Genomic DNA, 26581 nt, shown 5'->3' on the forward strand with positions numbered 1-26581 from the left:
GAGTTCAAGAAATTAATGTCGTCATGCATTGACAGGTTTGTTCCTTTGCGTAGAATGATTACAAAGCGTCGGAACCCATGGATTAGTCGGTACATAATCCATCTAAAGCGGCGTATTAAACGAAAAAGGAAGGGTAAAACTACGTCAGCATTAACCGCCCTTCAAGAACAGCTGCTTACTAAATTGAAGTTTGCGCGTAGTATATTTTATGGCCAAACTCTTACAGCTTTCTTGAAGGAATCTCCTGAGAAATTCTGGCGCTACTTGTCAGGTTCCCAACCGTGCGTGAATTATCTAAATATTAATGGTAAAATGGGTAGAAGCCTTACTTTTGTTGTAAATGAATTTAACACTACTTTTCACCAAGCGTTTACAAGACCAAATGTTCAATATTTACGAACGCAATACTCTGACCCACTGCCCGTTGCAAACTCAATGCCTGACCTAGTTCTTGGTCACGAAGGAATACTTTCTCTTCTTTTAAATATAAGAATGAAAAAGTCAAGTGGCGCTGACGGCATACCGAACGCCTTCCTTGTACGGTATTCGGAGATTGTGTCCCATTACCTTTATGTTCTGCTCAACGCATCACTCAACCAATGTTCCTTACCCGCAGATTGGCTCACGGCAAGAGTAGTTCCTATATTTAAATCGGGAAACAGGCTAGAAGCTCGTAACTACAGACCGATTTCTCTAATAAGCACATGCTGTAAATTGCTGGAACATGTAATAGCTCGCCATATATCTCAGCACCTTGAATCAAAAAAATTCTTCGTTGAGTGTCAGCATGGTTTCCGGAGGACTGTCTCAACAACTACACAATTAATTTCGGTTATACATGATTTTGCTTCAGCTCTAGATAATTGTAGGCAGATAGATGCGGTTTTTCTTGACATGTCAAAAGCTTTTGATCGTGTGCCACACACTTTACTCATTGACAGATTAAGGGATGCCGGGCTTCCTGAGAGATTGATATTGTGGTTGCAGGCTTATCTGAGTAATCGCTCACAGTTTGTGGAGTGTGCGGGTGTTAGGTCTACTGATCTGCCGGTATTGTCCGGGGTTCCACAAGGTTCAGTGCTTGGTCCTCTGTTGTTTTTAATTTATATAAACGGCATTGCTTCTAACATCGATAATTCTGTTACAATAAAATTCTTCGCTGATGACTGCGTGATGTATAGTGCTGTCAATAGCTCCTCTTGCCAAACACTACTGAACAATAGCCTCTGTACACTCGCGGACTGGTGCGAACGAAACGATATGCAAATAAATTTCGATAAAACAGTTGCCATGACAATAACCGCAAAGAAAAAGCCACTGTCTCATACGTACGTACCACATTGCTAATAAAGCTATTCAATCGGCAACGTCTGTCAAATATTTAGGACTAACTATCACAAGCAACTTAAAATGGGACAGACATTTAAAGAACGTTTGTACAACAGCGTTCAATAAACTTTGCTTTTTGCGCAGGAAACTAAAAGTCTCGCCGTCAAGTGTTAAACTCGAGGCATACCGCACTTTGGTTCGACCAGTCCTTGAGTACGCTTCCGCAGTATGGGACTCATACTACGTTAAACATATCGCACAAGTAGAACGAATTCAGCGCTTCGCTGCCCGATTTATTGTATCTGACTATCGGTCTTCTTCATCTGTTACTGACATGTTGCAGCGACTGAATCTGGAACCCCTCCGTGTACGCTGAAAGATTGCGAGACTAAAAATGCTTTATTTGATATATCAAAACAAAATCGGTCGCCCCCGCGAAACTAATCTTTCCCGCTCACAACACAGGTCTTCTAGAATTAATCACTCGAATGTTATCCGCCCGTACTTTGCGAGGACGAAAATGTTTCACAAGTCTTTTTTTTTCGCTCACAATTGAAGAGTGGAATTGCCTGCCAGCGTCTGTAGTTGATTGTGCAAATGTAGATTCCTTTATGAAATCTTTGTGATTGCACTTGATGTAACCCTCTCATGCTAGGGCAGCATTGCTCCCTGCAGTATTTTGAAAAAAATAAATAAATAAATAAATTTCGTGTAGAGAGCAAGTTGTCCATATCACGGATACAGCGCTTGCACCAGTTATGCACCCTTCACTTTCATGCGTGAACTTGGCCATTGCTGCAGACTACGCCCTGCGTCCTGGTCACGAAGACGTTGTATCCGTAACATCCAGTCAGATCGCCGACGGAGAAGCGCTAGTCGCCCATTCTTCCCGCTGTACTTCTCGCGGAATTCTCATTGCCACCTGTCTCGTCCGGTTTCCATGTGGCCGCGCCCTTCTGTCTGCTTACAACACGACCCCAGATCCAGTGATGCTGCCCAAAGGGATGACTGTGGTAACCCTCGCTGACACTCAACCTATATATATAGTTACGCTTTGCCCTGCTCATCGCCAGCACCAACCTCAGGTTTGGATTCTTCTTTCCCTCCTCCAGCCGTTCTTGGTTCTGACCTAACAGCCACGCAGACCGAAGCCTTACTGGTGGTCTTGGCAAAGCACAAAACCTGTTTCGATAGCTGTTCCCCTGTGTTGAGCCAAACTTCTGCGACTACACACCGCATCGAAACAGATGGTTCCGCTATAATACGACGACGCCCCTATCATGTATCGCCGTCCGAACGCAAGATAATTGAACAACAGGTTGCTGACATGCTCGCGCGGAAGATAATACGACCTTCATCTAGCCCATGGGCTTCTACCGTCGTTCTGGTAAAGAAAAAAGATGGCTCCGTTCGTTTTTGCGTCGATTATCGAGCGCTCAATAAGATCACATGCAAGGACGTATATCCAATACCTCGAATTGACGACCCTTTGGACACACTACAAGGGGCGGAGTATTTCTCCAGCATTGATCTTCGATCAGAATATTGGCAAATTCCTATGAACGAGACTGACAAAGAAAAGACCACATTCGCTACACTAGACGGACTTTATGAATTTAACGTGATGCCTTTTGACCTTTGTAACGCTCCTGCCACATTTGAGCGCATGATAGACAACATACTTCGTGGTCTAAAATGGAAGACCTGCCTTTGTTATCTGAACGATATTGTCATCTTTTCGTCTGACTTCAGCCAACATCTTCGATTAGACGATGTTCTCAAGTGCCTTGCAAATGCTCGTATCCAGATCAGTACAAAAAAATTTCAAATTTGCAAGCAAGAGCATAAAAGTATTGGGCCACGTCGTCTCAAAAGATGGCATCCAGCCAGACCCCGAAAAGATTAGTGCTGTTCTTCAGTTTCCTCGCCCGCAGCAACAGAAAGATCTACGCAGTTTCCTCGGCTTGGCGTCATATTTTCGTCGATTTATACGCCACTTCGCTGCAATAGCAGCTCCTCTACACAAGCTACTGGTTACCGGTGCCTCTTTCACATTGACTAGCGACTGTGAGTCGGCTTTTCAAGCTCTTAAGCGACATCTTACTTCCGGACCACTGCTTCGCCACTTCGATAACCGAGCCTCCACCACACTCCATACTGACGCATGCGCACAAAGTATTGGCGCAGTACTTCTGCAACGTAATGCAGCCTCTAAAGAGCAAGTGATAGCATATGCCAGCCGAACACTTTCTCCAGCTGAGCTGAACTACACCATTACAGAGCAAGAGTGCCTTGCTATCGATTGGTCGATTCCAAAATTTCGCCCGTACCTTTACGGCCGCCACTTCCCCACCATCACCGACCATCGTGCTCTGTGTTGGCTGTCATCAATGAAAAACATGTCAGGACGCTTAGGACGCTGGATACTCCGCTTGCAGGAATGTGACTTTACAATAACGTACAAGTCTGGAAGAAATCATCATGATGCAGACGCATTGTCTCGCTGCCCACTCTCGCTATCTCCCGGTAGCGCGCCGTCGTCTTGCGCACCATGTCGTTCCGATGCTACGCCTTCCTCACACCAGCTCTCGATAACGCCCCTGGACCAAGTTACGCTTTCATCATGGTCTGATTTCGTGTCGCTTCAGCGAGCCGACTCCTACTGTCGAGCTCTCATGGATCGCCTTAGTGGGTTCGCCGAACCACTCAACAGCCGCTTGCGACGCCAACTTCGACAATTCCGCCTTCAAGATGGCGTGCTACACCGCTACGTTTACCACCCAACAGGTCACCGGTGCGTCCCAGTTCTGCCTCGCTGCCTTCGCCTGAGAGTATTAGAGGCACTTCACGACGACGTATTGGCTGGCCACTTAGGATTCCACAAGACTTACGACCGCATCAAGACCCGCTGCTTCTGGCCTGGCCTATCCACAACGGTTGCCAAATACATTGCGTCTTCTGCGTCATGTCAGCACCGCAAACGCTCGACATCCCCTCCTGCTGGTTTATTACAACCTCTCCCTTGCCCGGACGCACCTTTTCAATTTGTTGGTATTGATTTGTATGGTCCCTTGCCGTTGACACCCTCCGGTCACCGTTGGATTGTCACCTCGCTTTACCCTTTAACAAGATATGCCGAGACGGCCCTCTGCGATCCGGTACCGCTTCTGAGGTCGCCGACTTTTTCTTGCGCTCTATCGTCTTGCGCCACGGGGCTCCTCGCGTTCTTCTCAGTGACCGTGGCAAGGCTTTCATTTCCCAAGTTCTCGAGGAAGTTCTTAGGGCCGCTAATACCGTCCACAAATCTACTTCTACCTGTCATCCGCAAACCAATGGCCTTACAGAGCGCTTCCACCGTACACTGTCTGACATGATTTCCATGTACATCCGTCCTGACCACACTGACTGGGATAACATTCTTCCTTTTGTGACATTCGCATATAATACCGCTATTAAACGGACTACCGGCTACAACCCTTTCTTTCTTGTATGCAGACGATCTCCTTCCACCATATTCAACAGAGAATTCTTTTTAGCACCTTCTTCGCCTAACACGTCGCTTCCAGATGATTTTGCGGCCCGAGTTGCACATTGCCGCGAAATGGCCCGGGAAAGCACAGAAGCTACCCAAGCTGAGCGCAAACGTCACTGCGACAACAAACGCCGTGACGTACTTTTTCACCCTGCGGACCAAGCCCTGCTTTGGACTCCAGTCCGCACTCCAGGCCTCTGTGAGAAGTTCCTTCAAAGCTACATTGACCCATACACCGTTGTGCAGCAAACATGTGCAGTGAACTATCTCGTCCGCCCAGTACACTCCGTCACTGACCGGCGCCGCCGGGATGCCGAAATTGTTCATGTGTCACGGATGAAGCCCTTCACTCCCCGTTTAGATAATGTCTAATCTGCGGCCAGGCTGGCCGCTTCCATGACGGGGGGAAGTTAGTGTAAGCACTATTAACCTAGTTTGTCGTTTTCATTTGTACATAGCCATCATCATATTCCTTGTTCTTCTACTTCTTCGCGCATGAGCTGGGGCGTTGCCTTTTTTTGGTAATAAAACGGCGCGGGACAACTTGGTCGGTCTGGGTATTATAATATACATCTATATATATATATATATACTCTTTATAACAAATACGCCTTGTATACATACGGATTCACCATAAACGTACGTCTGAACACACATTCGTGGTGCCACAGCTAATTTCAGGCAAACGCTGTAGAAGGATGCGACTAAAAGAATGGTGTCGGCCAGTCTATGGAGAGGATGACATAACTTATGCATTTTCATTGTTTGCATAATTATCGGAGAATAATTGAACAGCACAATTCGTAAATACAGAGATAAAGAAATCCCACAAGGAAATTGTTGAGCGTTCAAGGAATCGTTTCAATGAGTAGCATTTCAATGCGCACCTAATACGCTCTCCTCACAAAGGAATCCCGGGAGATGTGAACATTTCCGCCCGATCTGTGCGCCGCGATCGCAGTGAATGAACCGCGTTGTCAAGCAAGTGCGCTGTCGTGGTGAAAGTGGCAGGGCGGCGACGAGCTGGGATTCTATGCTTGCGCAAACCTGCTCCCGTTGACAGCGCGTGAATGTCGAAGCCAACGTCCACGTGACCTTCCTAGGGTGGTTTGAGAGCACCGCGATTGTGGAGGGCAAATGCGTAGTCGCGGTTGTAATACCTCGCGAGCTTGGCGAGTCGAAAAAAAGTAATCACACACAATGGGCACAAATTTGAGTACTGCTGGATGGGACTAGACCACTCTGCAATCTTCTGATTGGAAGTTGGTCTCAAAAATTCGTCTTCACTAATTACGCAACTTGACGGAATGCAGAAATATAGCGTCATTCTTTCCGTAATGTGGCCAACAACGTGCTTTTAATCGCGTCCTTCTATAGCGCCCTCGCACATAACATTCGTTATAACGCTGGCAGGCCCGTATAAATCAAACGATAGCAAGAAGCACTTGACAAGAAAGAGAGCAATGCGCGTTTATACACGCAGAAAAGGCGCAAATAAAATACCCTACAACTTATATACTACTTAAATGATATTGCGCGACAAAAAACGACACGGACGTGAGAGACGACACACCAAGCGCGGTGTGTCGTCTCTCACGTCCGTGTCGTTTTTTTTGTCGCGCAATATCATTTAAGTAATGGATTACCAACTTGCCCGGAACGCTGCTCTCATTATATACTACGCACACGTATGTTAAATTATATCAAGTTACGTGTGACCTAAGTGGAGAGTTTCGGGTATTAATCAGGGACGCAACATCGTTCGCCATGCCACGCGGATAGTGCGGCCGCGAGAATGGTTTGTTGTCCGGCTAAGCTGGACGCGCTTCAAAAATGAGTCATCCCAGCATCGCATTTCGACAGCTGTTAGCAGTCATGCCCAAGTATGCAGTTTTTTGGCCAAAAGAGCTCTAGTATGCGTGTTTGAAATAACGCTTGTTTCGCACGACCCTAATCCCTTCGAATATTCCGTGGTGTTACTACCAAAACGCCCACGATCAGTAAATGTAAGAGAGAGTAACCTGCCATCCTCAATTGCGGAAGAGAACAAAGTGCGATATTCACTCAAGCTATGCCAACCATATTTTGCCATCCTAAATGCAGCTGAACGATGTGCGCATTCGTGCTGAGTAAGCATTGAGGTTTTCACAGATGTCCCATTTTACGCGATCCTGAGACGATGTTGTCGGGCAATGCAAGGAAAGTGTCTAAGTACTTTCTGTGCTTGATTCATTAGCGATTAGACTATTCCTCGGTCTGTGCTTTGAGTGGGTGGCAAATTGAAGTGTTGTCTATGATGCAGGATGGACTGCAACGTTTTGCAAGTTTGTTAAAGGTAACCAACAGCAGGCGAAACACGCGACGCCAGAAGGGACTCACCAGTGCTGTCGACGCGAGACGGACGGCTGACGGTCGGCTTTGGCAGGGAGTTGCTGGCCACCTGCACGGTGTGGTCGAAAGTGCGCACAGGATCACGTGCCTCGACGAACAAAGAAGACATTCTTAAGTCTCAAGAGAGACGACTACAACGACACTGGCCGCCATAAACCCGCGCACTACAATTCGTACGATCCACGCAAAGGTAGAAAGGGGGTTGACCGAGGCGCCCGTTTCTTATAAATCCTATTATTTATTCATCAATGAGTAAGTACTAGTAATTTCCCCTGTCTTCTCCTTTGTGTCTTTGTTCGCTTCTCACGACACGCAAGCGTATACTGGTTTAGAGATCTGCGGTGCCCATTGGACGAAAAGTTATCTGGGATGCGTTGAAATAGCGCGTTGGCCACCGTGTGCACATAGGCAGACCCGTCTGATTTTCGACTCGCTCTCGCTTGCACGCCACTTCCAACAACGCTCACCGGGCAAATCGCATCTCTATGCGCATGCGCCAGCGTCAGGGGACTGCTCGGTACGATCGAATGCGGCGTCCTGAACAAAAGTGACGAAAAATGGTGCCACTCACAGCGTCCTCGACCTTCCTAATCCAGGGAGAGCGGAGCGTGATGTTGTCACTGGCGTAGCGAGGGGTGAAATTGCGCCTCACATCCACGCCCACTGCACAGAAGAAGACCGCGCACTGTAACGTACACCTGCGTCCGCCGCAGTGGCAACAGCGCTGCAGGTATCGTGCTTGCGTTCATCTAATCTCCAGGGCCAGCATTCGGAAAAGCTTACTTCAATAAAATGATTCGTAAGCGAAACATTCAGCAAATGCTGACGCTATGATTAGCGAAGGCGGCCGCAAAGAGGCTTTGCGAACAAAAAAGGCACGCAGCACAGTCAGAGCTGGCGTGCAGCATTCGCGGCGAAGTCTCGCCAACTCGACGGCGCACTGCGGCTGGCTTTGCCTGAGCGAGCGAGGAGGAGGCGGCATTCTGCAAAGCGTGGCGCTTCAGGGGGTTTCATCGGTCGACGCTCGCGCGCGCCGCCACGCGTGACGTCATGGATGTATACGGCGCTCCCTCGTGCACGCGTGTCGAGCCGCTCAGTCACTGCTGCTCGCCTTGTGCGCAACGACGTCTGCGTGCTTAGCGGGCTGTACGTCGTGCGCGGTTCTCGAAAGCAGCACAGAGGCAACGCTACGGTTACGACGCAGAGGAATATTGCCACGGGTCTCGGCTTCCAAAGTGCTAATCTCGTCGAAGGCACCAAAGAGACTTACTATACTAGTTGCATTACGGACCACCAAAGGGTATTTCAACAAGTCTGCAATGCTTCTCTTGTGTCCAACCCTATGTGCATTATACGCCCAGTGTGCATGGCTATGCGTATCGTATGTGCAACAAAAAACTCTTTAAAGACCCCCTCACCAGTTCTGGCCATCTTGAGGTGACAAGCGCAGAGCATACATTGCGCGACAACAATCGCGTCTGCGAAGTATTACATCGTTCGTGAACGAACGCCGTTTCCCTCTTCACTCACAGCCGCCGCGCTCCAAGCCGGACGGTGACGTAATCGTGCGCCTGCGCCTATGTAATCATGTCCGCATGTGACGTCGCTCGTGGTAACACGTGACTTCGAGATTTATTCAAGACAACTACTCTTATCTGTGTGACCTGTTGCTTGAATTGTCGAATTGAAGTTTAGAGAAATAATAAAACACGCAAATGGAATGTCTGCCTGTTTCTTTATTCTTTTTACCTTGTACCGACGCAAGAGATGTACTTCCGCTTTGTCTGCTTGTTCCCACGGTCGTGGGGTCACGTGCGCAGGTACCGAAACTATGCCATTTTCAAGCGTGCCAGCGCGTGATCACGCTCTGCGATCCGCTTGTTCTGCCTCAGTATTCGTGTAGCCCTAAATTAGACCGCTAGTCATTTTTCCTCGTGCACAGCGCGCAAAATCGTGCGCTGTGCGAACCAGACAACAGCTTGGGCGCGACGCTGTTGGCGAAAGCGCGTAGCGCCGCAAAAAGAAATGAGGAGCAAAAAAAAAAAATGAAGGCGGGGCCTGTGACGTATGCGTCACGCGATCCTCGAGGTACGGTATGAAAGAACGCAGGGAAGGAATTTCGCTTGCGTAGGCTAGACGGGGCGAGTGGAGAGAGCGTCTTGTATGGCAATGGAGCCCTCCTGCTGAAATCATGTGTTCGTGGCACTGAAATTTCCATCTCGGCTATTAATGAACCGATCTGAAAACTTTTTGCGGCAGAACGCTCCCTAGAGGACACGTAACAACTTCCAGCGTATAACCAAAGTTTGTTATGGGGCCTGGTACGGGGCCCTTTAGCAACGGCATCGCGACTGCAAATCATTTAATTAGCGAACGCTCAAACAACGGCCTAGCAATGCCTAAACTTGGTGTAGGAGAAGGAGGAAAGAGAGAAGGCAGGGACGTTAACCAGAAATGCGTCCGGTTGGCCGCCCTAAAGCCCCTCAATTTTCCAAAAGTAGCGCCATTCTTAGATCTTTCCGCCACCCCGCTCACCCAGGCGCTTCCTCCTCCACTTCTCCTGTCGCCCCATCCTCCTCCGCTCCCCGATTGGCCAATCGGTGTCACGTGAAAGCAGGCGCCGCGCTTTTGTATATTTTTTTCTTTCCGACGCAGAGCAGGCGCCGCGCTTTTGTATATCTTTTCTTTCCAGCGCGCTGCGACCCCCATTCTTGGGCCTGCGCGACGAAAGTACGGCAGGCGATTTGAAGGAGCGCGGTAGTGTTATACAATGTGTTAGGGCCTAGTGCTTAATTGCGATGCCGTGCTGCTGCGCGTACGGTTGCCACAACAGACCCAGTGTCGGCAAAAAGCTTTTTGCTTTACCATCCGCCGCGCGCAACGCAAAACGAAGAAAAGTGTGGGTTCACAAGATCGGGCGGGCTGACTTCGAGCAAGTGGCAAAGAACGCGCGGCTTTGTGGAGTAAGTGCCACGGCTCCTCCAACCTCTTCTTTTGACGCCCGTGTCAAAACGGGCCCGTGTCCAGTGCATTGGGGGCGCGTTAAAGAACCCCAGCTGGAAAAAAAATTAATCCGGAGCCCCATTATGGCGTGCCTTATGAGATCGTGGTGTTGGGATGTAAAACCCAAGAATCAACTTTTTTTCTCTCTTGCGTGCCTTGACTGTTCCAGTTAACGCAACACTGCTTCCTTGTGAAAACTTACAACGCAAAAGAATACAGACGCACGTAGTATACAGAGATAAAATTAGCACTTCAACAAAAGTGTTGCTGGTGCCAATGAGGGGAGGGGGATAATTATTTTCTGAACCTTTTTCCAGTTGTCCCATCAAGTTCCTTCTTTTTTTTTCTATCAAATTCTAACCATTTGCACTGTAATAAATAAATAACGATTTCATATGCTGGTACGTTGTTCAAATTATCTATACCGCCTATGTGTGAAAACGTTGCTCATGGCCACCACAACCTGTGCATGAGCTACGTACATCTGTAAAAGGCGCGGAACAGAAACGGCCCTGCTGCCAGGCATTGCTGACCGCAGACAGTCGCAATCTCTCACGCCACGGCCGAACAAAAGTATCCTGCAGGTACGTAAATTAACCTACGAAACCACGTGCACATACTTTCACGCTGTCAAAACCTGAAACTCTGGTAATTACTCGCGTGTCTGAGCACACCGCGTGCTTGTGTCGTGTTTCAGCAACACGAACTTTCAACGTGCGCGCGCTTTACGCCTTAAATACGCCTTGAATATTGGTGCTTTTCTCCATTTCTTCCGCAAATCCGACACGACATTCTTAAGGCCAGTTACCGACTGACAAAGCAAGATCTAGATTGAAAAAACTGCTCCGCAGGACTCGAACGAACTTTTCCGCGGATTTCCTCCCGTAGCGTGTTAGCCGTCGTCTGCTACGGCAGGCCCACCACCGGCGGCGCCACCGTCGAGGCCGCGCCGAGCGGAGGAGGAGGGAAGTGAATGGCGCTACTTTGGGAGATTGAGGGGCTTTAGGCCGCCCTACTCTGGGGTACGGGAAAGAGGGAATAGAAAGATGAGATGGAGAGAGGGAGGGGAGAGGGAAAGCCGCGTTTAGCTCGCGCACGCATGCGGAGGGCCTGAGCGAGTCAGAGGAGCTCACATATGCCAGCCGCCTTCAAGAAAGACAAAAGAGCCTTCACACAAGAGAATGACTAATGTGGTCGAAGAAAATGTGCTTCCGCACGATATTAAGGCGAAAGCCTTAAGTGGGTTGTTGCAGTGCCTTATACCCGAAAAAAGTGGTGTCTAGTCCAGTGACCCAAAAATATCATAATAAAGAATGTCTCAGACCCCCGTAATGTATGCAACGGCTAAATATGAATGATGAAACGAAAGAAAGAAAGAACGAAAGAACTTTTAGGTAGTGCATTAGGTGCGGGCATGGTCGACCTACAGCGTGATACGTTTACTTCACACTGTGGTTCGTTATGTATTGCAAGAAGGCTGACCTCTCCGATCGTGTAACTTAATGCATTACCACGTGTGCAGCCGGCTTTCACTTTCACGTGTTACCGGAGTGTAGCATGCTGCCGAACTTGTTCCGCTGCGCCCGTCTATCGTTCTCCTTCTTGGCGACGGCTGCGACGGACACCGGCGGTGGACAGCGTCGCCAACAGCGGTTGCAAGGAACCCGGGACATCGCATGCTGTAAAATCTTGGTGTAGGTTCGCACTTTTAAGCTTGAATAATAAAGTGAGTTAGTATTTTCCCTCATCCTACGCCACGTCACTCACCTTGGCGAGCACATTGCAGGCTTTGGTAAAACAGCCATATTCATAGTTTCTCTTGACGCGTACCTCCTATGACCCGCCGCGGTAGCTTAGCGGCTATGGTGCTGCGGTGCTAAGCACGAGGTCGCGGGATCGAATCCCGGCCGCGGCGGCCTCATTTCCATAGGGGCGAAATGGAAAGACGCCCGTGTCCCTTGCAATAGGGGCACGTTAAAGAACCTCAAGTTGTCAAAGTTACTCCGGAGTTCGTCACTACGGCGTGCCTAATAATCATATCATGCTTTGATATGACGTGTGACGTGTGCACGTGTGACGTCTTCTTTCCTTACCTGCCTAGATTCTGCCATCAGACTGATCATCATCTGCTATCGGACTCATCCTGCCCCGCCCAAATTACCATCACGGTAAAGAAAAGTCGAATGGGAGGCACTGTTGGGTACTGCAGCACATCCTTTCTATGAGAAGGACAGCGACGGAACTATTTGAGAGGTGGAAGGTGACGTGGTGGTGACGTGGGGCAAGGGAGATTAAGGTCCTCATACCCCATTGCATGTTTTAGGTGTTTCCCCCTTGCCCCTCCTCTCCAGACAGCACTGGACAGACGGACTGACAGGAAAGCACGAAAACTCTTCCAAGAAAACGCACCTCGCTTCGTAAGAAAAAGGGCCCCGCCGGGGTGGCGGGGGATTCCTGTTTTTGCAGCTCGACAAGCTCTCCCCAAATGATCAGGCTGAACGCATGCTGTTACATTAGGTGGGGGTGCCGTCACCTCGTTCTGGTTTTCTCGCTTCATACATGTCGCTCGAAGTTCCGTTGCCCATGGTTCCATATACTAAGCAGGTTAGAATATATGGGCCCCCTTCTCCTAGTGTCCGAGGTGAGGCCCTGAGCTCGCGGTGATGCGCTCGCGTGTGCAGCACCATATGTAGCTGCCGACTCAACAACTCGGATGCGTTCGCGTTGCTCGAAGTGCGTGTGCCCAATCGACTGCCATGTGTCCGGCTTGTACAGCTGCGCAATTTCATCGTCCTGGTACCCTGATGACCTAACGCAAGGTGCGTGACATATTCGCCTGAATAACGCGAGCATCGTGTAGAAACGTGCATGGTCAACGCCGAGCATCTCAGCTATTCTCGCCGTTTCATCATGACACTGGCAAACTAGTCCTACGCTTTTATGCGAAACTGGTACAGTTGGCTCTGAAGCGCAAACATCATAGTCGAACCTGTACTTCATTTGTGAACAAAGCGTATGCAAGGACGGAATGTACACGTAGAAATGGTTTCCATCAATGAGCACTTTTCCCCATTACGCAGTTCCAAGTCAATATGAGCCAACAAACTCGTGCACCACTTCACCCTGCCTAGACGGCGAAGTGGAGAAAGCCTACTCACAAGAGTCAAAATCATTTGCACTGGTAGTAAACAATTTGTCCTCGCAAAATATATTTGCAGCGTCTAACAAAGGCAAGGGCCGACAAAGCTACGCACTCTGAGTACTACAGCAATAACACGTGTTATGCTTCTAGCACGATATATGACAGAACACAGCCTACGCACTCCATAGATTCATACGCCTGTTGACGATAGCGCGATTAGGAAAACAAATCTGAACGAGCACGGGAATAGCACCCGTGCATAAGCTTACCCATGCCTGAGCTCCGTAACCCGTCAACAAGGCAAAAAAGCTCCGTTCGTACACGCTTGTACCTCCAGTACTTACAGTCAATCCCTAACATAAAACAAACCAGAAACTGGGTTCTTTAATGACGCCGGTTAGCCACGAAATCGAGCCAAAATATCCACAATCCCCTGCGAAAGCCTCGCCGCCACGGAGGAAGGAAACTCCGGAGAGGCCCTGACGTCACTCTTTGTGAAGCGAAAGTGAAGCCGGAAGTTGGCGTTGCTCATGGCGTTGCTCCGCCTATCGGGCCAGCTCTCCTCTCTTGTTTGCATTTCTCGCGAAACCACGCCGCGCTGCTCGCAACCGTGCTGCTCGGACTCGCGCGCTCCGCAGCAACACTAAACAATCGTTAGCACGTTAGCATGATTCCGCCAAAGGGGGCAAAATTTCCCGCGGATATTCCTTCGTCCGTTGACATTGCCGTGGCGCGGTACATTGCGTACAGCGTTGCATGCGCGTTCATTTAACGAACTTTATTTCCTCCTGTCACACCTGGCCATAGCAACATCCGGTAGAGCACGGTCCAGATAACGCAGCGCAACAAAACACGGAGACCAACGCAAACCTGCCCGCACCGCGCCTTTGCCACGGTACGAAACCTACGGAAAAACACGTGTGAGCGCACAGAACAATAACAAAGCCGCCATTGTGGCCCGAAAGGCGGGGCCACTACAGCAAAGAAATAAACAGCAAAACAGAGGAGAACCTACTATGTCATTTCCTCCACACTTTTCTCCTAGCGCGCGGAGGGGGTAGGGCCTCTCCTCAGTTTCCTTCCTCCATGCTCGCCGCCGAAAGTCGACGGCCAACTATCATGGTGGCGAGTGCGCCGAGACGTGGGAAAGAAGAAAAAATTGAAAGGACGCTAAGAACGCCACGTGACGGCACCCAACCAATTGGAAGACGCAGACCTTCTCTCCTGTCTCCTTTCATGCTCCTGTCAACTAGGCGGCGGTAAGATAAAAGCATGTCGCTACCCTTAAGTTTTGTTTAGGGATCTTAATGCAGCACCCGTGACATCGACGCGATCGCCCTAGGAAACGTGACGAGGTCAGGCGATGCCACGAGCGACGCGGGAGCTTAGTTGGGCGCTGGAGACCGAAGAAATATTAATAAAAAAGATCATCCCTTGAGATTACGCTCCGCCGCTGGAACAACGTCTCGTTGTCTCTCTCTCTCATGTGATCTAAATGCAGATATTTATACATACTGCGGCCTAACACTTTGCCCAAGCTGGAGGAGCGAACAAAGCACTAAAGAAATGACAACATAAGAATGATGTGATACACCACAAGACTTAACATCGAAGAAGTAATTCTGCGATGATTAGTGCTTAGCCTTTACTTCTTAGCCTTTTCTTCACTGTAAGAACGAGTAGTACAAATAAGACTGCAGCGGTACCTTGAAGAAATAAGATGGTTTCCAAACACCATGATAGCGTTCCCTGCGGGGCTATCCTGTCAAGACGCATTTTTACTGATCAGACAAGAAGTTATAGCTAACATTGCCCGTGGAGAGGAAAGACTAGTGCTCGCACTAGATCTCAAGGGAGCATTTGATAACGTTTCGCACAAAACAATATTGGAGGAACTCGAATTGACGGGATGCGTAGAACGAACGTACAACTACGTGCGAGCTTTTCTCGCCAACCGCGCCGCCACAATAGGAATTGGTCAGATCGCTTCACAAAAGTTCAATATGCCCAGTAGAGGAACACCCCAAGGGGCAATAATCTCATCTTTGCTGTTCAATGTAGCGATGTCTCGCCTGGCGCGACAGCTGGAGCAAATCCCCGATTTGCGTTACACACTGTACGCGGACGACATAGCGCTGTGGGCAGCAAGGGGCTCTCTGGGACACAAAGAACAAGTACTACAACAAGCAGCCGAGGAAGTAGACAAATTCTCGAGGAGCAGTGGCCTCAAATGTGCCCCCGAAAAATCGCAGATCATTCGGGTACACTCGAGGGGTTACATATCCAACGGACCTGTCAGCATCGTTTTGGAAGGACGCACAGTCCAAGAAGTTAAGGCGATGCGGATCATGGGCTTCTGGCTCCAAAGTAGCGGGAACGCATCCCACACCATCAAAACATTGAAAACTACCGCAAATAACATTGCGCAAATGATCCGTCGCGTAACTTATAGGAAAGTGGGCATGCAAGAACACGACGCGCTGAGGCTCGTCCAAGCACTAGTGATAAGCCGAGACACGTACGGCCTGCCCTACCACTTCCTTAGTCGCGAGGAGAAAAGGCAGGTCGGCATCATAATAAGATCAGCATACAAAACGGCCCTCGGACTACCGAAGGGGACGTCCACAGATCGCCTGCTAGCCTTAGGAGTACACAACACATTCGAAGAACTAAAACAAGCCACACTAATCTCCCAGAGGGAACTCTTGAGCTACACTCACGCAGGACGGGCCCTACTGACAAAGGCACGTATTTCCCCACACCCACAATTTATCAGCGAACACGTATTACCACAACCAACCTTAACACGAGCTCGAATAACAGTGGCCCCCATACCCAAAAACATGCACCCTTAATAGAATAAAGCAAGGCGAAAATCACGCGCACAACATATTAGAACAATGTATGAAAATAATCCCACGTCCAACACTATATACACGGACGCAGCAGCGTATTCGAACGTACACACGAACGCCAGTGATGCCCAAAAGAACATAAGGAGGTACGCAGTGGCAATCGTCGACACGAAAGAGAGAGAGAGAGTGTGTACTTTAATGAGCACCAGCAGTTCAGTCGGCTGGGTCTAGGCCTCCCACGATGGGACGTCGAGGACTTGCCTCTTCGCCGCTTCGTAGGCCTGCTGGGTCGCCCAGAGTGGGTCGTCGAGATGGGAGCTGCGCAGGGCGGCGTGCCATCTCGACGAGAGGGTCACGGGATTAAGGTCTTGGTATTGTTGTTTGCACTCCCATAGCATGTGGGGGAGTGTTGCCGATTCAGTTTTACAGACCTTGCACGTCTGGCTCGGGTAGATGTCGGGGTATATAGTGTGATAGCGTGTGAGGGAGGGGTATGTATTCGTCTGTAACAGGCGAAGGGTGGTTGCCTGTGCCCTGTTTAACTTGCGGTGAGGGGTGGGGAAGGTTCTTCTTGCGAGGTAAAATGACTTTACAAGGTCGTTGTGTCTTGTAAGGCGGTCGCGTCCTGCGGGTGCACCTGCACCGTCTCCGGCACGGTTGACTAGTCCTCGTGCTACGGAGTGTGTAACCTCGTTGAGGTTGGTGAGGTGCGGGTGGAAAATGCCGGCGTGTGCTGGGATCCAGACGAGGGTGATTTGATTTTCAGACGAATGCGGGGCTTTTCGCAAGATACGGAGTGATTGATGAGAAATACGACCTTTGATGTAGTTGTTGACTGCTGCGCGAGAATCGCTCAGTATGGTGTGACAGGATGGGTCAAGAGTGGCCAGGGCGATGGCCACTTCCTCGGCCGTCTCGGCATTTTTGGTAATGATGCTGGCAGCATGTCGGAGCAAGCCGCCTGCTGTGGTAACCGCCGCAAAGCACCGTCCATCTTGGTACTCAGCTGCGTCGACAACACAAGCTTTGATGAGGGAAGTAGCTCGTGCCTTCCTGCGTTCATTGTTGTAGTCTGGGTGCATGTTTTTCGGAATAGGGTCGGCGTGTATCCATTGCTGAATGTCGCGTGGTATTGGGTGTTTGTCTCCATGTTGACGGTGGTAGGTGATATTAAGCTTGTTTTGAATGCTGCGGCCCGTTTCCGTGAGAGTAAGCCGCTCTAGTTGAGATCGACGTTGGGCCTCGATTAACTCGTCTAGCCTGTTGTGGATACCTAATTGTACTAGAAGTTCCGTGCTGGTGTGGTTGGGTAGTCCTAAGGCCTGCTTGTAGGCTCCTCTAACGATGATGTCCAGTTTGTTCTTTTCAGCTTTGTACCAGCTGAGAAAGGGCGCAACATAAGTAATGTGACAGATGATAAAAGATTGGACAAGGCGGATGAGGCTTTCTTCCTTCATACCACCTCGCCGGTTGGTCACTCGTTTCAGCAGTCTGGATGTATTGGCGGTCTGTCGAAGGATCTTTGAGATAGCCGTAGAGTTAGCTCCGTTGGCTTCTATGGTCATACCAAGAACGCGGATGCAAGGTACCACGGATATAGGTCTGCCATCCCTCAGGTGGAGCTCTATTTCCTCGTATTGGCGTTTAGTCGTGGAGCCTCGCGGGGGGCGTCCACGGAGTGTGGGGCGGTATAGGAGAAGCTCCTACTTTTCAAGGGAACAGCGGAGTCCCGTGCCTTCAAGATAATTTTCTACGACGTCAATGGCGACTTGTAGGGCAGTTTCGATTTGGCCGTCAATGCCCTTTGCAGCCCAGATTATAATGTCGTCGGCGTATATGGTGTGTTCAATGCCGTCGAGTTTTTGTAGTTCTTGTGCTAATCCGAGCATAACCAGACTAAACAGTATTGGGGAATTGGCAGAGACTTGCGGTGTGCCCGTGCTGCCGAGGGAGAGTTCCTCCGATCGAATGTCTCCGACCGACAGAAAGGCCTTCCGATTGGATAGAAAGTCTCTTACGTAGTTGTAAGTACGTTCTCCAAGGTTGAGCAAGGAGATGCGCTCGAGGTTGGTGGAGTGCCTTATATTATCGAAGGCGCGCTCGAGGTCGAGGCCCAAGATCGCCTTCGTGTGACGGAATTTACCATCTAGGATTTGATGCTGAAGTTGGAGCATAGCGCCTTGAGTGGAAAGCTGCTGTCTAAAGCCAATTATCGAGTGGGGGTAAGCACATGTGTCTTCGAGGTGAGTGTTTACACGGGTTAGGAGTGCGTGCTCCATGACCTTGCCTACACATGAAGTTAGCGATATGGGCCGGAGATTGGCGAGGCTAGATGGCTTACCGGGTTTAGGGATGAGAATTACTTTGGCCGTTTTCCATGTCGGGGGAATGGATCCCTGGCGCCAGCAGTTGTTGATGCATTCGGTGAGTTGTTGCACCGAGGGGTCATCTAGATTTCTTAGTGTTTTATTCGTAACACCATCTGGGCCTGGCGCCGAACGGCTGTTCAGCTTATGTAGGGCAGCATGAATCTCTGCCACGCTGAAATCTTCATCAAGGGCAGGGTTGGAGGTCCCTGTGTATGGGCTGTTGGAATCGCACCGCTGGCACGAGTTGTTGCAAACTCAGCGCTGACACCCGTTGTTGCAAATGGGTCGCAAGCCCCAAGGGTAGCGTTGGCCTGGCGGCCTGGGGCACTGGAAGCATCCGAAGGTCTCGGCAAAGCATGAGTCGACTGGTAACAGAACAACTGGTTTATTCTAACATCGCAAAAGAGCGGGCGGTCAGGTCGACCGAAGTGAGAGACGGGAGAGCACGTAACTCGACAGAAGAAATCGGAGCCTCTCTCTCGGCGTCCGGGGGCAGCTGCTCTTATAGTCTCGGAGTTGAGGGCGAGAAGGAACGCCTCGTTACTGGCGCACGTGACGGCGCCACGGACACGCTGAGAGACAGGTTGAGACGAGTGTAGTGACGCATCGCCAACCCGGCGCCGATCAGACCTCCTCGCTTCACACTTGGGGAGCTCCTCTCCCCGGCTGCCGCGCTTTGACAAGCGTGGGCACACACACACACACGCACACACGAAGACACGTGGCACTGAAACACGCCTGGACGCGCTTGGCGGGGAGGCTTCGCGGCAGCTCCGAACGGGCCAAAATGTCCGCCGCTTTGAACGAAGCCCCGGCGTCCGTTGCATCCGCGCCGGCTATACCGCGCGTCGTAGGCGAAACGTAACAGACCGCCCCGCCGGGGGAAGGAGATCCCGATGGTCAGGGGACTGCATCCGCTGTCCGGAGGGATGTCGCCCGATGATGCACATAACCGAAGTCGGGCGTCCGTCGGCGTTTCTTGAGCGCAGCGCACGGAGAAGGCCTCGTTCTCTCGTTCAGGTTCACACAGGACACTGCAAAAGTGACTTCGGGAGAGTTGACATTTTTGTTCTCGTTCCCGGCAAGCGTTAGAACTACGCCGAAAGTCAACCGCTCAGTCAGCAAGCACGGCACAACCCTCACTAAGCCCTGCCAGGCTCTTTCCCCTTTTATACTGCTGTCTAGTTCCTTACAGTAGTTTAGCAGCACTCAGAACGCGTCCACAAATCGGAAAATTGCACTAGAAAGCACATCATCACTTTGAAACACTACACAAAAGCAATATGTTAAAAATCCTGCCTCAGGAAGAAAAACATCAGTAACAAACAATTTTGAGGCTGATTCCCACGTTAGGGGCTTCGACTTAAGCCATCGGCGTTACCGTTGAGACTCCCCTTTTTGTAACGCACCTCAAAGGAATATTGTTGCAAAGCGAGGCTCCAGCGCAGGAGGCGGCCATTTGTGGAAGAGATAGTCTGCAGCCATTGGAGAGGGCAGTGATCCGTCTCGAAGCATGCGAAGCGGAGAACGCAGCGAGCGACCGTACACTAGCTCAGCTGGCGAAAACCCCGTAGCCGCATGCGGCGCGGTCCTTAATGCAAACTTCACCCCAGGCAGACACAGCTCCCAGTCAGTTTGTTGTTCAAACCACAATGCTCTCAACACGCGCTTCATGACGGAGTGGAGCTTCTCAACGGAATTCGACTGGGGGTGGTGCACTGAGCTGTGTAACAGCTTTACCCCGCACCTTTCGAGAAAGGCTGGCGTCAAAGCGCTAGTAAACACTGTGCCCTGATCTGATTGGATTTCCGCAGGAAAACCAACTCGCGCAAATATGGACAGTAGTGCATTGACTATCTCAACTGAGCTGAGTTCCTTAAGCGGTACTGCTTCAGGGAACTTTGTCGCTGGGTAGATCACAGTCAAAATGTGTCTGTACCCCGTGGTTGTTACCGGCAGAGGTCCCACTGTATCAATAACGAGCCGTCTAAAAGGCTCCGTAATGATAGGTACCAACTTCAACGGCGCCCTCGATTTGTCCCCTGGTTTGCCCACCCGCTGACAGGTGTCACATGTCTTCACAAAGTGGTCTGCGTCCCGAAAGCACCCTGGCCAATAGTACTCCTGCAAGAGACGGTCCTTAGTTTTCTTAACTCCTAGGTGTCCGGACCACGAACCCCCATGCGACAAGCGCAACAGATCCTGACGGTAGCACTGAGGCACGATCAGCTGATCGAACTCCACTCCTCTGCGGTCTAGATACTTCCGGTACAGGACCCCACCTCTTTCCACAAAGCGAGCATTTTTCTTGGCGATACCTTCCTTGACAATGCAGCGTATGTTTTCTAGGCTGCCATCCTTCTTTTGCTCGGCTATCAAAGCCGACCGGCTGACTTTTAGCAACCTGTTAAGTCCATCTGACGTAGGCGCGATGAGCAAATCTGCAGATAGCTCTTCTAGCTTTCCCGTGTCGGGCATTTCCTCTCCAGTATCTGGTGCCTTTAACGCTACAGGCTCAATTTTATTCAGTTCGGGCGTGCTCTGAATATCAGCTTGCTGCGCCTCTGACCCTTTCTCATCGTTTGACAACGTCGATCCCGCAACTACCGCCTTTGCAGCGAGCTCCCGAACCTTCGATCTGGTTAAGGCCTGAACGCTAGCCTCACCAAACAAAAGCCCCTTCTCGCGCAGGAGGTGATCGGACCTGTTCGAAAATAGGTACGGGTACTGGGGGGGCAGCATAGATGACACTGCGGCCTCCGTCTCAAGCGCTCCGAAAGGTCCTTCAATAAGCACTTTTGCTACGGGCAGACACACGCTATGAGCTTCCACGGCTTGCTTGATCCATGCGCACTCGCCCGTGAACATATCGGGTTCTACGTAAGAGGGGTGAACTACATCCATCGTAGCTGCGGAATCGCGAAGCACTCGGCACTCTTTCCCGTTTACGAGGAGGTCTCGCATGTAAGGCTCGAGAAGCTTCATGTTCTCGTCAGTGCAGCATAATGACAAAAACACGACTTTTGTTTTTGTTTCTGGACACTGCGCCGAAAAGTGACCCGGCTTCTGACACGTATAACACACGCGCACTTGCCTCGTCTCGAACCGCTTTCTGCGTTCGGCTTCGGCTGCCGCCGTCTCCTTACGTTCGGTCGGACTGCTTTCACTCGCATCCGCACTACGTCTGTCCCCCTTTGCTCTCATGGGCGTGAACTTCGGCCTCTCAAACTTGGAGCCAAATTCACCCTTTTGACCGTCCTTAGCTCCGCGAGCCCGACGCGTCACAAACTCCTCGGCTAGCTCAGCGGCTCTAGCCACCGTACTAACGTCTGGCCTATCCAAGACCCAGTACCGCACGTTCTCAGGTAACCGACTATAAAACTGTTCCAGCCCGAAACACTGCAGAACTTTCTCGTGATCACCCAACGCTTTCTCTTCTTTGAGCCACTCCTGCATGTTTGACATAAGCCTGTAGGCAAACTCTGTATATGACTCACTTTTACCTTTCTCATTTTCCCGAAACTTCCGACGGAACGCCTCCGCTGACAGCCTGTACTTTTTTAGCAGACTCGATTTCACTTTGTCGAAATCCTCGGCCTCCTCTCTCTCCAAGCGAGCGACTACGTCGGCCGCCTCGCCGGGTAGCAAAGTGAGCAAGCGCTGTGGCCACGTTTCCCGAGAGAACCCCTGCTTCTCGCACGTTCGCTCAAAGTTAACCAGGAACAAACCAATGTCCTCTCCAAGCTTAAACGGCCGCATCAGGTCAGTCGTTTTGAACAATACTCGTTCTCCTGCACCGTGTGCCTGACTTCCATTACGAGCGCGTTCCATCTCTACCTCGAGACGCTTCATTTCCAAAGCGTGTTGACGGTCGCGCTCTTCTTCTTCTTTTTGTTCTTTTCGTTCGCGCTCCTGTTTCTGTTCTTTAAGTTCGCGCTCCTGTTTCTCTTTTTGCTCTTGAAGTTCGCGCTCCTGTCTTTTTGCCCGCTCCTCAATGGTCTCAAGGCATTCCGACAGCTCGTCATCCTCAGCTTCTAACTCAAGAATAGCCCTTAGCAGTTCCGGTTTTCTGAGTTTGTCTGAGACATCCAGACCCAACTCTCTTGCAAGCTCCAGCAATTTCGGTTTGCGCAACGACTTCAAATCCATGGCTGCTCTGAATGCTGCTTTCTCTACTGCCTACTATTGTCTTGCCGCAAACTAACCCGGCAGCAACGACAACCACAATTACCAGCTCTGTTTCTGACACTAACAAAAGCCTGGCAAAGCTCAGAAGAAGAAAGTCCCGCACTCACCAAACCTCGCAGCCAAGAATTCAGCGCAGTCGTTCCACTGCAGGCAACCAGTCATCACACAGGGCTCGTTGCACTGCTCCCGGATGGTCGTTGTGCTGCTCAGCATACAGTCAACCGCATCTCTTCACTGCTGGCCTCCGTTGTCGCGATCTCACCGCTGGCAACCAGCTGTTGGAATCGCACCGCTGGCACGAGTTGTTGCAAACTCAGCGCTGACACCCGTTGTTGCAAATGGGTCGCAAGCCCCAAGGGTAGCGTTGGCCTGGCGGCCTGGGGCACTGGAAGCATCCGAAGGTCTCGGCAAAGCATGAGTCGACTGGTAACAGAACAACTGGTTTATTCTAACATCGCAAAAGAGCGGGCGGTCAGGTCGACCGAAGTGAGAGACGGGAGAGCACGTAACTCGACAGAAGAAATCGGAGCCTCTCTCTCGGCGTCCGGGGGCAGCTGCTCTTATAGTCTCGGAGTTGAGGGCGAGAAGGAACGCCTCGTCACTGGCGCACGTGACGGCGCCACGGACACGCTGAGAGACAGGTTGAGACGAGTGTAGTGACGCATCGCCAACCCGGCGCCGATCAGACCTCCTCGCTTCACACTTGGGGAGCTCCTCTCCCCGGCTGCCGCGCTTTGACAAGCGTGGGCACACACACACACACGCACACACGAAGACACGTGGCACTGAAACACGCCTGGACGCGCTTGGCGGGGAGGCTTCGCGGCAGCTCCGAACGGGCCAAAATGTCCGCCGCTTTGAACGAAGCCCCGGCGTCCGTTGCATCCGCGCCGGCTATACCGCGCGTCGTAGGCGAAACGTAACAGGGCCGTGAGGTTGAGTGGGCCCAGATGGGATGTACTTTTGACATAAACTGTTCTTAACGTGGTCCTGGCCATGCGTCTTGCTTTCTATGAATAAAAGCTTGGTGAGGCGATCTTGTTGATATGAGCGGGTGGTGGTGCTATCAATCAAATGTTTGAGGATTTTCCACGAGCGGGGGTGGTGGAGTTGCCCGTCTAGAGAGTGACAGAGCTCTGTCCATTGCTGTTGACTTAGAACGCGGCAGTGTGTTTCAATTTCCTTGTTGAGAAGTGCTACCTTCAGTCTGAGTCTTCTATTGAGCCGTTGTCCCTTCCATCTAGAGAGGATGTATGATTTGGCCTCGATAGGTGGGCGAGTCTACTGTCCATGCGCTCAGTCGTGGCGTCTGTTGTGATAATGCGGATGGCCGATTTAGTATCAGACAGTAGATCGCATTACCATGATTCTATGTCGGTAATGGGAGTGTCCGTCGTTGCTGTTCCACGGCGTTTACGGAACGCATCACAGTCTGTCCAAGTAAAGTCCCTTGTTCTTCTCATAACGGCTGTTAGGTGTGGGAGAGTAATTTCGATGATAGAGTGATCACTCCCGAGGTCGTGTTGGGTGTTGCGCCAATGGGCGTTGTCTGCGTTTTTGGTGAAAGTGAGGTCTGGCGTCACGTCTCGTCCAGTAGAAGTGCCGAGGCGAGTGGGGAAGGCTGGGTCAGTAATGAGCGTAAGCCCAAGATCATGGGAGTCTTGCCATAAGTTACGACCTGCAGCAGAGCTGTGCCTGTAACCCCATGCTGTGTGCGGGAGATTGAAGTCACCTCCGATGATAAGGGGGCTGCTGCCTGCGATGTTAAGCGCCTTTTATGCGAAGCATATTACGAGAGCTCAACCCAGCTTCCTCAGGCGCGGCGGTGTCGCCTTCAATACCACGTGACACCGTGACGTCACGACAGAGGAGAAACGGGGCTCCAACTCGCGCCGTCGCTCGCGGCGTCGCGGCGGTATATAAGCAGCTGCGCTTGCCTCTGCTAGACACTCACGAGGTGAGATGCCTCCTGGAGACAGAGCTGCTCGTTGGAATGAGAAGCGAAGGTTGCGGCGTGCTACAGAGACTGATTTTCTAGGTGGCTTTGGCTCAACTCTTGCAAGATGGACTGGGTGGGAATCGAACCAGGGTCTCCGGAGTGTGAGACGGAGACGCTACCACTGAGCCACGAGTACGATGCTTCAAAGCGGTACAAAAGCGCCTCTAGTGAATGCGGTGTTGCCTTAGAAACGAGCTGTTTCTAAGGCTCAGGCGTGCGTCGCTTGCTCAGGCGCACATTTCGTTGCCGCGCCGAACGCTGCGTTGCTCGACGCTCACCGCGTCCAATGCGGGGCGCGTAGTCGCTGCGCCGTAGCCCATTGTCTTACACCCCTTGGCGGGTCGACGGGAACGCTGTCGCGTTCCACTCTTGAAGGCGAAGCAGAGTAACGCATGAGTTGTTTCTTCGTCTAGCCGAACCGAATATAGCCAAGCAACAGCAGTTCACCAGGCTAAACAGTGGTTCAACAACTAAAATAAAGGCTAGTATGCTTCGCATCCTGGGCTTAACCTTAGCTAAGCCACAGCCATTCTTTTGAAGAGGGTTTGAAATCGGCTATGGCGTTGAGATAGAGTATTGTAGATATTGAGGATAAATATTCCTTCCTTTCGTTTTCTGTGCGGGATGAGCTCAATGAAGAGGCGTTCGGTGCGCCGATCGTTGAGATCGTGTTCGATTGCGGTAATTCTTTTTCAAACTAGTGTGGAGACTCCGTGTGGAGCGTTCTTCGAAGTGAAAGAGTGATATCCTGGAAGGCTGACCAGAGTATTGTGCGTTTCCTGGAGCAAGATTACGTCGGGTTGACATGAAGTAGTACGGAGGTGTTGACGGAGAACGGGTTGTTTATGGAGGTAGCCTCGGCAGTTCCACTGCCACAATGTTGTGTCAGTTTTAGTGTGGGCCATGATGAAGGATAGGGGATGCCACAGGTGGCAGGGTGGCGACGACGGTTCCTGTGGTGTCCATGGCTATGATTTGAGCGGTGGAAGCGGTTTGCGTGAAAAGGGTTCGAATATTAGCTTCCATGGCGGTGACTCTGTGCATATGGGCGATTAGAGAATTCTGTAATGTTTCCACCGTGCTTTGGAGTGTTACGAGCATATCCTTGACTTCGGAGCGTACTTGGCCTTGAGCTCCTTCTTGGAGGGCTCGCTTTTTTGGGGCTGGTCTTGAGAGTTCTTCGGTTTGGCTGTTGGTAGCGGGTTCTGGGTTGTTAGATGTGGGTTGGGTTTTGGGATGTTTGAGGCTGTGAACCTGCTGGGTAAGCTTTTGGATTAAATCACGCATAACTGCGTTTTCTTTCTTAAGGTGTTCGATGTCTGTGTTGTCTGTGTTAGGTTTAGGCAGGGGGGGGATTTTACGTGACCCTCTCGCGAGACGCCCGTCAGGGCCTCTGCGAAGCTCACCTTTTCTGAGGTATATCTGGCACCTGGAGTCGACGTGGATCTTGATCTGGACCGACCTCGGTCCGACCTCGGTCTGGAGAGGGAGCGGGACCGGGACCAGTGCTTGGTCTCCATGGACGGGAAATCTTCTGATTGAAGGGCTGAATGCTGTGCTACTTGGCGTTCTCGGAGGCGTCTTCGTATAATGTACGGCGTTTTGTATCTGGCAGTACAAGCTTTGTCCGCTGTGCGGTGGGATCCACCACACAACATGCACTTGGGTGTACACTGATGATCTTGATCTGGGTTGCGAGCTCCGGAGCCCCGGCAGATCTTGTTATTAGGGAACGAGAAAACGTCCATGCGGTGCCCGAGACGGCCGCAGTGG

General features: G+C 50.9%; 1 protein-coding gene across 4 annotated transcripts in view; it reads right to left on the reverse strand.

The window, feature by feature from the left end:
* The window catches only part of LOC126535791 (probable ATP-dependent DNA helicase HFM1), a 266705-nt gene that overhangs the window by 82709 nt on the left and 157415 nt on the right, over window positions 1–26581 (reverse strand). For all 4 annotated transcript variants that reach the window (XM_072287418.1, XM_055073057.2, XM_072287419.1 and 1 more), the window contains exons 13-14: window positions 7824–7915; window positions 7241–7301 (exon numbers count right to left, since the gene is read on the reverse strand). In XM_072287418.1, coding sequence (XP_072143519.1) covers window positions 7241–7301; window positions 7824–7915 — 153 coding nt within the window. The remainder of the gene's footprint in view (window positions 1–7240; window positions 7302–7823; window positions 7916–26581) is intronic.

Source organism: Dermacentor andersoni, chromosome 3, assembly GCF_023375885.2.
Source record: "Dermacentor andersoni chromosome 3, qqDerAnde1_hic_scaffold, whole genome shotgun sequence".
Lineage (NCBI taxonomy): Eukaryota > Metazoa > Arthropoda > Arachnida > Ixodida > Ixodidae > Dermacentor > Dermacentor andersoni.